This window comes from Colossoma macropomum, unplaced genomic scaffold (assembly GCF_904425465.1).
Source record: "Colossoma macropomum unplaced genomic scaffold, Colossoma_macropomum, whole genome shotgun sequence".
Classification (NCBI taxonomy): Eukaryota; Metazoa; Chordata; class Actinopteri; order Characiformes; family Serrasalmidae; genus Colossoma; species Colossoma macropomum.
In genome coordinates, this window is record NW_023494796.1 from 25,579,348 (window position 1) to 25,592,244 (window position 12,897).

The window sequence follows — 12,897 nt, forward strand, 5'->3', positions numbered from 1 at the left end:
CCAGCTCCTGTCAATATAATTAATTTGAATTTTAAACTTAAGTAAGCAAATTACTGAGTCAGCTAGCTTTTTGAATAAGAACAATGTTTTTCTATAATCGTGGGGACCTTTCTCTCATTACCTCCATACGTCACTGCCCTTTGAGAAGGTGGAGGATTTGATGACCTCTGGTGCCATCCAGGCATAGGTGCCTGCTGTGCTCATCTTGGTGGTTTTGTGCCACTCTCGTGCCAGCCCAAAATCTGTGATCTTCAGAGTTTTACCCTCGATGCCATCCTTCTCTATCGGCTGAGCCAGGAGGACTAAGAGAGAGAGAGAGACAGAGATGGATTAGGAATAGTTATTGTGCCTTTGCAATCATGACATTGGTGACACTGCAGAAGTGTTTTTGCTGTGATCATCCTGATCAATCACAGCTCCAGATGAGTTTCTGTGATGGTCTGGGTGAATCAAGGTGTTCATGTAACCCAACAAAAGTCAATTATTCTGGTCATACACTGTAAAAAGTGGCTCGTCAGATCTATCTAAAAAATGACCATGTAGTTACAAGCAAATTAACTATTTTTATTCAACCTAAATCAACACTTTGAATGAACGAATCTTTCAATCAAAGAACTTTTTTGAGTTCAACAAAACTAGTTCAATTGCTTGTTGCCACATGAAGCCATTTTTTTAGGTAGATCTGATGAGCCACTTCTTACAGCGTAATAATGGAGACCGGTCGTTAAACATGTCACATCAAGTCGCATCAAATGTTCACCAGTGCATTTTAATACGCTGCAAATCATATCACAATCTAAATACATAGCATTATCACAGCATTCTGTCCATATTGCTCAGGCCTAGCATTAACCTGAACTGAACTTCTTTGCTCTATAATTTTATGTACTCCATTGCTTGAGAGAATTTTGCCTGAATCAGTAAAACTCACGACAAACAACGTACAGTACAACTGTTGCCTTTCATGCACTGTCAACAATTTCAGTACAGTATCAAAGTATACAACTTGATTTGAAAAAGTGTATGGAACTTTAAAACTGTATGAATAATGTATGTTCTGACTCAGAATTAGACATCTGGGTGCATCCAATCAAGATACTGAGAATCAATTCTGAACCTCAAAATAAAAAACCTTATCCAATGTGTATCCTTACATGTCAACAGACAATGGAACTATGAACACCTGACCATCCGACCTTTGAGAATTCGTAATGTTTCTGACTAAAGCTTCACTTGGACTTTCCAAACTCTGACTAGGAAAAACCAAAGACAACACCTCATCAACTGGGAATTGCTACTCAGAAAGTCAGGATGTTCTCAACTCTGGTTGTCAGGATGCTCTCAACTCAGAGTTAAAGGTCTTCTAATCATGGCTACTCACATCATCACCAATAATACAAATATCACTTCTCTACTTTAAAATGAGATTATCATAGTATTTGTGGTACATCAGTCAATAATGGTTGAAAATGACACAGTTCTGAGATCCAACTTCCCACTTCTGAGTTAATTCAATTGTTAATTCTGATTGTAAAATTTGCCCTTGTGATTTTGTTTAATATATGTCAGCTATATATGTGTATACACTATATGTCCAAAGACAATCCTTCTGTGAGTGAATTCAGCTACTTTAAAATTGCTGACACAAGTGTTTAGTTGATGGTATAATCTCCACAGAAAAGCACTGACCAATAAAATGGGATGTTTTGGAGCAGCCACACATGAGCCTAGAGTCATCATGCCCAATTTTAAGCAATAGCTTCAGGGCTATAAAGGCCCCAAAACTGCACCGTGGAGAATTGGAACTGTGTTCTCTGGAATAACTGAGCTTCATCCAATAAATTTGGGATGAGTGATCCAGAACTAATCATCCACCATCAGAACCTGACCTCACTTATGGAATCAAACCTCAATCCTCACAGCTATGTTCCAACATCGGCCCAGAAGAGTAGAGGCTTTTACTACAGATTTCAGAAGACACCCTGGATCAGCAGGTATCTATAAACTTTTGGACAAACAGTGTGGATTACAACTGTAGCACAACTGGTTCTTTTCGTCTGTTTTAACACAAACCTCAGTACATGTACACATATACACAAACTACAAACACACACACACACACACACATTTATATTTACACATATACACAAACTACAAACACACACACACATTTATATTTGTGTGTATATAATAGTAATAAACTATATACACATACATAGACACAAACTACATGTACACACACACACTATCATATATACACTTATATTTTAAACATCAACATCACTGTCAAAAGTCAGTAAACTGAAAGACAACATTGTGTTGATGTAACTTATTATAACATATTATTCAATATGTGACTTTTTTGTACATATACTCTTTCTCTTTTACACTACTGTCTCTCTGTCACAATACCTCAAGCTCCACCTCTATGTCTCTCTCTCTTTCTCTCTCTCTCTCTCACTTCCTCTTTGTTGGCAGGAAAGCAGAAGTTGCGTGTGAGTGAGACGTCACAGGTGAATGTGTCGCGAGAGCTGAGGGAGTTGAGAGTTGAGAAATATGAGAGAGTTGAGAGCTGAGAATTGAGAGAGCTGAGAGAGTTGAGAGAGTTGAGAAATATGAGAGAGTTGAGAGCTGAGAAAGCTGAGTTGAGCTGAGTTGAGCTGAGAGATTGGGAGAGCTGAGAAAGCTGAGTTGGGCTGAGAGGAGTTGAGAGAGCTGAGTTGAGCTGAGAGAGCTGAGTTGAGCTGAGAGAGCTGAGAGATTGGGAGATCTGAGAAAGCTGAGTTGAGCTGAGAGGAGCTGAGAGAGCTGAGTTGAGCTGAGAGAGCTGAGTCACATATGTAAATGAGATATAACTGGCTGTAGGCCGAACAGCCGGATATAGGTCTATAGCATACGCGAGTTCTTCAATATAAATCTAATATATAATCGCATCTCTAACCAAACTTTTTTTTAATCAAACACTAATGTCCTACCAAGATCTTAAATGTGCTGTTGTTTGTAGATTTCATTATCTGTTTACGAAAACATCCACATCATACATAACCAGTGTTTCTCCGCAGCCGAGTCCTCTTACCATCAAAAAGCCAGGCAATGTTAATGTGAAACCATGCTGAGCTATTTCCTAAACTCAGTGTAGTAATAACTTTCTGCTTGGGTCCCAGTCTGGTCTCAATTCTCTCATTTAGGTCCTTGGGTCAAAAATGAAGAAGAGCCCCAGCTTCAGTGCATTACATGGGAAAATACAGGCCTAAAACAAAGCCTGTGGTTGCCAAGCAACACAATAATCAAAGATAATATCCGTGTATAGCACCATTTAATAAATTGGTGCAATAATACAGAATTGAACAAGAACATGTGGGCTTTGTCAGATTTTAGAAACTATTAACCACCTTATTTCTTTATTGTACACTTTTCAATTAAAGTTAAGAGTTCCTTACACTAAACGGTTTTCATTTTTTTTGTTTGCTGAATAATCTTTGATTGTTATGCCTACTGTTAACAAACTACAATGCTTGGTGGAAAGATTTTTGCAATTATTATTAAGGGGCCTATATCATATAAAACAGATCTTGCATACGGCGAAATAAAAGGATTTGATGTTCACATTGAAAAAGTTACAGTCCATACAATTCATTTGTAAACTAAGCTGCAAAAATGATGCCTGGTCAAATGACATGTAAAGATTTTCTACAGAGGACAATCTATATTTATTTATTTTTTTATCATGAAACATAAAATATAAAAATGTGCCAAAACTTTTGCACAGATCACATTTTGTTTTATTTTCTTCCAATATGCTAAATTCAGCCCCGTAATCAGCAATTGTGCATTAAAATGTGCAGAAAGTGTTCTCTGTACAGGACACATCAAAGTATTTTCACTTAACATGATCAACAATGTCATTTAACCATTTAACCAAGCTCGGCCAACTCATCCTGAAGTTATACAGAGTTTCAGCTCGGACTGCTTTTTGAATGAGGGAAGCCACTCAGAACATCATCAACATACATCAGTCTTAAAGGCACAGTAACAAAAAACAGGCTGTTTGATTCTATGGGATAAAGAGAGGCTGGAAATAGTCAATAAAAATGTACTTGGGGGACAAAAGATAAAACACAAGAAAAATGCTATCATATTTTGGCCCTATTTAATCAAAGCATACTTTAATTCACAGATAAGATCATTTTGTATATGACGTTTAGCAGAAACTAGACTGAACATGCACACAGTGAAATGTTAGTAAGAAGTGAAACAGCTCCTCATTCCTTCCTGTTTTACTGCAAATCATTTTCTAATAAAGATGCAGAACACACACAGCGCTCACTGTTCAGTCTGACTGTTTTTCTAAAACTCCTGCAGCTCTCTCTCTCTCCCTCACTCTCTCTCTCTCGCACCAAATCCTGCCCAACCCAAACTTAAGCCTGCTCTCTACTGCCAGCAACCACAACGAAGCAAAATGGATGGTAGAGAGACATCGACTTATACTCCACACACACACACACACACACACACACACACACACACACACACACACACACACACAGTGTGGTGGTTTCCTTCAGTCTGTTTCTTGTGACCTCCTCCACAGGATGTGACGCAAATCAGCTCTTCTCGTTCCTCAAAAGAGGACAGAAAATAATCCCTCACTCTTTCTCCACCCGCAGCCTCAGCACAGCGCTATTCTCAGGGTCTTGGTTAGCACAGCTCAGTCGCTCACAGTGGACACAGCAGGCTGTGGTACAGACGCACAGCACAGCCACACTAAAGCGGCAGTATTGCTGGAGCATGAAAACCCTCGCACGGGTCTGATGTGGCGGCCTAAAGAGGCCTATGCTTCCATTCAAAGCATAGGTCAGATGCAGATTTACAGTAGACCGTTCTATCCTGATTTATCTTGCTATAGTGAGTATACAGAATCATTCATTTCAACTCTTGATTTTTTAAAAAATTGTGCATCATTTGCAAAAGCCAGCTGCCTTTTACACTCTGTGAACATCATCTCATGATGAACGCCCCACTAAAAACGCTCCAAAGTTACTCTATAATACAGTTCTTTACTTTACGTTACACTGTGACGTTTCATGTGACTGGCCGTTTCGTGTGACTTGTATATTGATTGTAACCTAGTAAGACTTTAAACGCACACATTTACACCTGGTAGGCAAATGCATCTCCAGTTAGTCAGACTGGAATTCCGTTGCTATGTTGCGCATAATATGCAAATCAGCTCTTATACAACAACCAATCACTGGGGATGTCCCTCTTTTTTCATGTTCTGTTCCAAAAAAAGTTTGCCGCCTCTTGTATTAATCACTGGCCCACGCGTGTCAACTTAAAGCACTTCTCATCATGGTTTTAAATGTTTACATTTTTTGTTTCAACAGTAAAGATATGCCACAGAAAAAAAACATTTATCTTGTTAAATATGCAAAGAAATATGCAAATTTAACACCATGTGACAGCGCATAAATGTTCCAAAAGCTCACAACTGTGTGGGTTTATTAATGATAGTGGCGTCTTTCTGGCAACGTAAACAACCAGGACACCAGCAGACGGTGTGGTTCAGCCCTAGACGTTGACGTTTTGCTGTCTCAGCTCCTCAGCTTCTTTCCCCTTACAACATCGGAAAGCTGAGATGCTATAAAAGCTTACACCGTTTTGTTTTTAGCTGCTGCTGTTACTACAACCATGAACCACGTAGCACACCATTGCTTTATTTTATGCGTCAGGATGCTTTACTAACTAACAGAGCACAAGCGGTTGCTCTATGAACACCGCTGTCATCATGTAGACCAGAGATATGTCAACAATACGGTGGTGGTGACAAGTGTGACATCAACTGAATACCATCGATTAAAGCCAGACGCTGAATAACAAGTAAAGACTAACAAAACTGACACTTTATTTTAACTAGCTTGAGTTACTTAAGGCCACTGAATGTTAAACTCACAGTATTAGGAGGGGTTTTGGTTGAATGTGGCATTTACACATTTAACATCTGCCTAAAATGCGTCTCAGACCACCTGCTGAAGCGGTTTGAGATACTGGATTTAAATCTGTTTTAAATGAACTTTCTGAACCATGCTGTACTCTGGCTGAACTGAGCTTGTGGGTTTTATGGATGACCTGTGATATTAACAATAAGCCATGAGAGGCTGTACATTACGGTGGTTTTCACACGGTGTGAAGTCAAAGTAAAATCATAGTAATACACGCCCCCCAGCGTCTTACTTCAAATCTTGGCATATTAATACATGATACATTTGATGTGTTCAGTCATGTGTATATACGGTATTCTATAATGACTCTGAACCTGCTTTAGCCTCGTTTTAAAATCAAAACTATCCTTTCTGTAATTACCCATTCAGAGTTCATACAGAGACAATAAAACACATGCCCGTGTCCAAACATCATCAGACGTTTAAAAGAGATGACGGTTCTTTCTGTGTTAGGTCTGTTGAGATATTTTTGGCCCATTTTGCATTCAGAATTCAAACTAATCACACCAGAGTTTATTTGGAAGTGGACCAAGACCAACCGCATCAGGAAGTCTTGGCTTGCTTATTTGGTGCAGACCAAACTCATTGATTTTAAAGTGCCTAGTATCATGAAAACCCTATTTTTCTTGTTTCTTTTAATTAAAGAGATTGATGTTAAGGATTCAAAACGTTCTGTTCACTCCTCAGTCCATAGAGTCCATATCTGGAAACTAAACTGCAAAAAACAGCCTGTTTTGAATTCATTGCTTTTGTGATGTCACAAAAAGCAGCACCTTCACATATAACCACTTATTCCATCTCCAGCACTTTAGCCCCAGCCATTCATGGTGAAGTTATGAGGACTGCTTCTGGGCTGCTCTTCGGATGCTGCACAGCCAATCAGAAGACTTTATTTACATATACCAGCCTTAAAGGTTCTGTAACAAAAACAGCCAGTTTGATGGGATAAGGAAAAGGCTGGAAAACGGTCATAAAAATGAATTACATTGTTTTTAGTACATGAAATCACATAAATGTAATAGAACCTCATTATTTAAAAAAATAAGTATAAGACAAATTTATTCTTATTCATATAAGCCCTTAAACAAAGGGGTCTTTGCAGGTTGTTCTATTACGAGAACCCTAGTCTGATTGCTCTGTTAGTGCGGTTTACAGAACAAGTCAGAACTGCTGACACGTGCATGTGTTTTAGCATCACTTCATGAGCTCTGATTCAGTTGGCAATTATAGAACGGATAGTTTCGGTTGTTAAACGAGACGCATTCAAAGCCGTTACAAAATGCTAGACATACACATATGACAGAACACATCAATTATGCTTTCGCCCCTCTGCACTGTGGGAAAACCACGGTAATGGATGGATGGTTTACGGCTTTAGAATATCCCAAGACACTGACAGAACGACATATTCACATTGGTTGTGACTTTTCGTCCATATGACTTTTGTTTACAACCTTTGCTTCAGTGTCAAATATGTCAATGTGAATATTAACAGAACCAGAACTGAAATGCAACAATGCATCATTTCCTGCTTTAGTCCAAAACAAAGAAACCAAACGACAAATGCATCCTAACAGAATAATCTTTCCAGGGTTCGCTTTAATCCATGCAAACACTCGGTGCTACCAGAGATTTTCTAACCTGACAACAGGACGGCAACCCTCTGCCGTTTAGCATTGCAGAAAAGTATAACGCCAGCTCAGCCAATCATATCAGATCTATCATATTCCCTTAATATATCCTCATTTGTGAGACTAAATAAAGAATCATTGGGAAAATGTAATTTTTGTGCTGGTAAATGTCACGATGACCACGTCACCTAGACTATTAAACAAGGGAGCGCAACTGGACCAATCTCTTGGTACAGCTTGACTTTAATGCCTTTGTTTGATCTGTGATCTGTGCAGATGCACAGATTTAGTACTTAAGTCGGAAAAGATCTGTGCTTCATTTCAAGAAACAGATCTTCTGTGTGCCAACTTGACCAAACAGACATTTATTGATACATTTCCCCCTCTCACTATTCTAAAGGTTCACTGTGAACAGACGTTTTGGGCCATTAAAACATCCTCCTGGGAGAGCATGTCCCCAGACCTCCTTAGTAAAGGTTTAACCCCCCTGTCCTAAAGTCTCTAGTGACACCCCTGCTTCAGAAGCTCCTGAATGAACATCTGAACGCACACCCACACCCACACATAGAAAAGATTTCAGTAAGTCACTTAGGGACAAGCGTCCTGATAGTACACACACAAACACATCAGCAGGCACAAAATCACACACAGATTGTGCACTGTCAGCTTGTCTGTGTCTGTTCCCTTCTGTGGTGGAGCGCAGGGCCACTGAGAGTTCACACACACACACGCACACAGCTCTCAATCAATGACACCCTTAACATTATAATATTTTTATATCATTTACATTAAAGGGCCCATACCCTACATTCTTCTTGCATTGAAATTTTCCTCCCACTTACAACATTTGGTGGTTTTATGTACCAAAACCAGCTATAATTCAGTTTTTATGACCATTTTTTAACCTGTCTTTATCCTTTTGAATTAAACAGGCAGGTTTTGTTACTGTGCTTTTAGGACTGACATATATAAATGAGCTCTTCTGATTGGCTGCCCTGTATTTCTCCTCATTCAAAAATTAATGGACTGTATGAACTGTCAGAAAAAAGGTAATGTACGGGTACGTTTTTGTTCATCAAGATACAATGTAAATGTACCCACAAAGATACAACAATGGTTTTAAGGTCAGTTGTGCACCTTAAATAATTTTAAAGGTAGACTACACTGACTTTCCTAATGGGAAATGTGCATATTTGTACCTTAATTTGTACCTGTTCATATTCTAATCTATGTGTTTTTCCAGGATATGGGCCCTGAGACATTAATGGCAATGGAGAAGCAGCTATCAGTCACTGAGGCAAAATGTCAATCACTAGGCATCAATGTGGACTTGGGCAATGGGCCAATAACAATAACTAAAAACTACCACTTTGCTGTGGTTGATACTGATAAGTGATGGTTTTACTTTTGCATTTCGAACTACTTTAATTGTAATTTTTTTGAAATTCATAATTTAACCCCATTTAAAGCAAAATGAAGCTAAGGCAGGATGCTAGTTGCCTCATATTCTCTACAGATCACCGGAGCAATAAGTTTTCAAATGATTAATTAGCGGTACTGAAAGTCTGCAGAGTGTTCTCGCTCTCACTGTGCATCGTCTGAACCTTTGTTTCAAATTGCAATTCTGCAGAAACTGTGAAAAACTTCCACGCCGCTGCTATTTTCACTCTGCAGAGTGTGACTATACATGCGTCAGTGCATGAGCAGAAACAGGGTGTCAGCTGTAATTCCAATATCAGATCAATACTAACAATAATAATAATAATGAAATATCCTCAGTGACTGGGCACTAAAATATCAGCCAGTGATATATTGTGCACACCTGCACAATTTCTATTGCTAGTATTAATATACATCAACAAAAAATACAACATAAAACATAAAAAGCAAAGGTGTGTTCTCTGTAGAGGACGTGTTAACTTATTTCCTGTTAGGAAACAAAGAAAAACGTCATTTGACCAGAACCTATAGACAAAAAATCTGTGCTGTGCTGGTACAAGTGGATCAGACCCAGCAGTGCTGCTGGAGTTTTTAAACACCTCAGTGTCATTGCTGGACTGAGAACAACCCACCAACCAAAACTACTCATCCATTAGTGTCCTATGTGCAGCGTCCTGTGACCACTGATGAGTGCAGCAGCAGATGAGCTACTGTCTCTGACTTTACATCTACAAGGTGGACTGACAAGGTAGGAGTGTCTAATAGAGTGGACAATGAGTGGACACAGCATTTAAAAACTCCAGCAGCACTGCTGTGTCTGATTCCCTCGTACCAGCACAACACACACTAACACACCACCACCACACTGGTGTCCCTGCAGTGCTGAGAATGATCCACCACCCAAATAGTACCTGCTCTGTGGTGGTCCTGGCCATTGAAGAACAGGGTATGCAGAGAAATAGATGCACCACAGTCTGTAATTGCAGAACTACAAACTGCATATGGTAAGTGGAGCTAATAAAATGGACAAAGAGTGCAGACACAAGGAGGTGGTTTTATACATATATATATATAGGTTCTATATTGATTGCACCAAAAAGGGTCCTGCTATCGTTATTTAAAATCATAAAACCTTTTTCGGTTCCTGGTCACGCATATTCAGTGAGGCAAGTGAAGTAAAAGAAGATGACATGAAAAAAAAAAAACATGAAAGTAACCTTTGGTGACTGCAAGCGTTCACCAACCGAAACAGCAAAGCCACAACATGAGGCGATGCTATAAGTGCACTGAGGCTTAGGCAGCCCTTTACTTTTACAGTGTGGCCTGACAAAGCCTAAATACTCTGCAATTATATTTCCACTGCTCACTTCAACTGTATCTGTTGGGCTCTGGTCCAGAAGGATGTTTTTGATGCGGTCGAACTCCAGAGGCCTCCACAGGAAAAAAGAAACAAAGAAGAGAAACGAGAATGCGCTCCCCCACGCTGCACAGACCGTACACTATTGCCGCCAGAGATGGTAACCACGACAACAGCCTGTGTTTTGCTGTTTGTTGACGGGTTTCAAAAACAGAGATTTCACTAAGCTGAACCCTTGCGCTGCTGCGAGATACGAAACAGCCGAGGGCTCTTCAGGAGCTAAGAGATGACCTGGTTCCTACAACACACTTCCCAACAACAAATCAACACACATGTAGCACTTTACTAGCAGACTGAAGGGGATATCGACACAGACATGACAACAGAAGGCTTAAAGAGTTTCACCCTTACTTTAGTACACTGGTTTCCCTCTCACTCCAAATGTAGCTAATTATTAGCCAAAACAGGTCTGGTGTCTGAAGCGTGCTTAGCTACAAGGCTAATGTCACTAACAAGTAATGGAAGCTTACAGCCACCAGGTTAGCACTGTGCAAACTATATGGACAGACGATCACACGTTTGCCTAAAACCATGTCAAGTTATCTATAAAACACTGTTACCTATAAAAATGAGCAAAAGTAGAGACAAAATTCAGGCCTCAAGAGGCTGTTATTACTGCTTTAGCTACGCCATGCACTCATAAAATGACTTTTACATTAAGATGCTTCTGAAATAGGCAAAATCCAAAAATAATATACAATTCCTTGATTCCAGGCATTCTGAAATCGAGAGTAAAGGCCAAAGCTTTGGACTTCATTCCACATTGTCACATTAAAGTTTGCCCGCATACACATGCACACAAAATGTGATATTCTACTGTCACTGTCTAGACAGACTGTCTGAGAAATACAGTCCTCCACAAATCAAACTAAATGAAAGTAAACAGTCCGACTGCACTGTACATAAAGTGGAAAAGAAAATAAAAATGTCAAATTGGAAAAAAAAAACTGGATCAAATTAAACAGCGATCAAACAACACCGTCAGTGCCAAAATATCTACCCACCTGAATGTGTTGACAGAGTCAGACAAGTCTGACGAGTTAATTTAGCTACAACCCCATTTCCAAAAAAGTTGAGACGCTGAACAGAACGTAAATAAAAAATGGAATGCGATGATATGCAAATCATGTAAACCATTTTTTGGTAGGAAAATCCTACAAAGACAACAAATCAAATGTTGAAACTGAGAAATGTCATTGTTTTTTTTTTTTTAAATATATACCCATTTTGAATTTGATGCCAACAACACATTCCAAAAAAGTTGAGACGGGGGCATGTTCACCACTGTGTTTCATCACCTCTTCTTTTAACACCCTGTAAGCGTTTGGGAACTGAGGAGACACTGCTGTAGTTTTGGAAGTGAAATGTTTTCCCATTCATGCTTTGATATAGGATTTCAGCTGCTCAACAGTTCGGGGTCTCCCTTGTCGTATTTTTCATGTTATAATGCGCCAAATGTTCAGTGGTGACAGGTCTGGACTGCAGGCAGGCCAGTTTGGCACCTGGACTCTTTTAATACAGAGCAGTGCTGTTGTAATACATGCAGAATGTGGTTTGACATTGTCTTGCTGAAATAAACAAGGCCCTCCCTGAAAAAGACGTCATCTGGATGGCAGTAAATTTTGCCAAAACATGTTTATGTCGTTCAGCATTAATGGTGCCTTCATAGATGTGCACGTCACCCATACCATGTGCACTAATGCACCCCCATACCATCATGAATACTGGCTTTTGAACTGTGCACTGATAACAAGCTGAGTGCTCTTTAGCCTGGAGGACCCAGTGTCCATGATTTCCAAAAAGACCACAGGACACTTTTCCACTTCTTCTCAGTCCATTTTAAATGAGCTTGGGCCCAGAAAAGGTGGCAGCGTTTCTGGATCCTGTTTATATATGGTTTCTTCTTTGTGTTTTAAAGCTTTGACTTGCATTTGTAGATGCACTGGTGAACTGTGTGCATAGAAAGTGGTTTTCAGAAGTGTTTCTGATCCCATGCAGTGATTTCCACTACAGAATCATGTCTGTTTTTAATGCAGTGCCGACTGAGGGCCCAAAGTTCACGGCCAGCAAATACTGTTTTTTGGCCTTGTCCCTTGCATACAGAGATTTCTCCAGATTCTCTGAATCTTTTAATGATATTATGTACCGTAGATGATGAAAAGCAAAAGTTCTTTGCTATTTTATGTTGAGAAACGTTATTCTTGAATTGTTGCACTATTCGATTGTGCAGTCTTTCACAGAGTGGTGAACCCATCCTCATCTTTACTTCTGAAAGATTAGACGCTTAGATGCTTTTTTAATACCTAATCATGTTACAGACCTGTTTTAACAACTTTACCAGCCTTTTGTTGCCCCATTCCAACTTCTTTGGAATGTGTTGTTGGCATCATTTAAAATGGGCATATAT

General features: G+C 39.5%; 1 protein-coding gene across 1 annotated transcript in view; it reads right to left on the reverse strand.

The window, feature by feature from the left end:
- Positions 1-12,897, reverse strand: part of LOC118816669 (mitogen-activated protein kinase kinase kinase 11) — a 53,592-nt gene that overhangs the window by 20,563 nt on the left and 20,132 nt on the right. Inside the window, exon 2 of the mRNA XM_036583186.1 lies at positions 122-302. Coding sequence (XP_036439079.1) covers positions 122-302 — 181 coding nt within the window. The remainder of the gene's footprint in view (positions 1-121; positions 303-12,897) is intronic.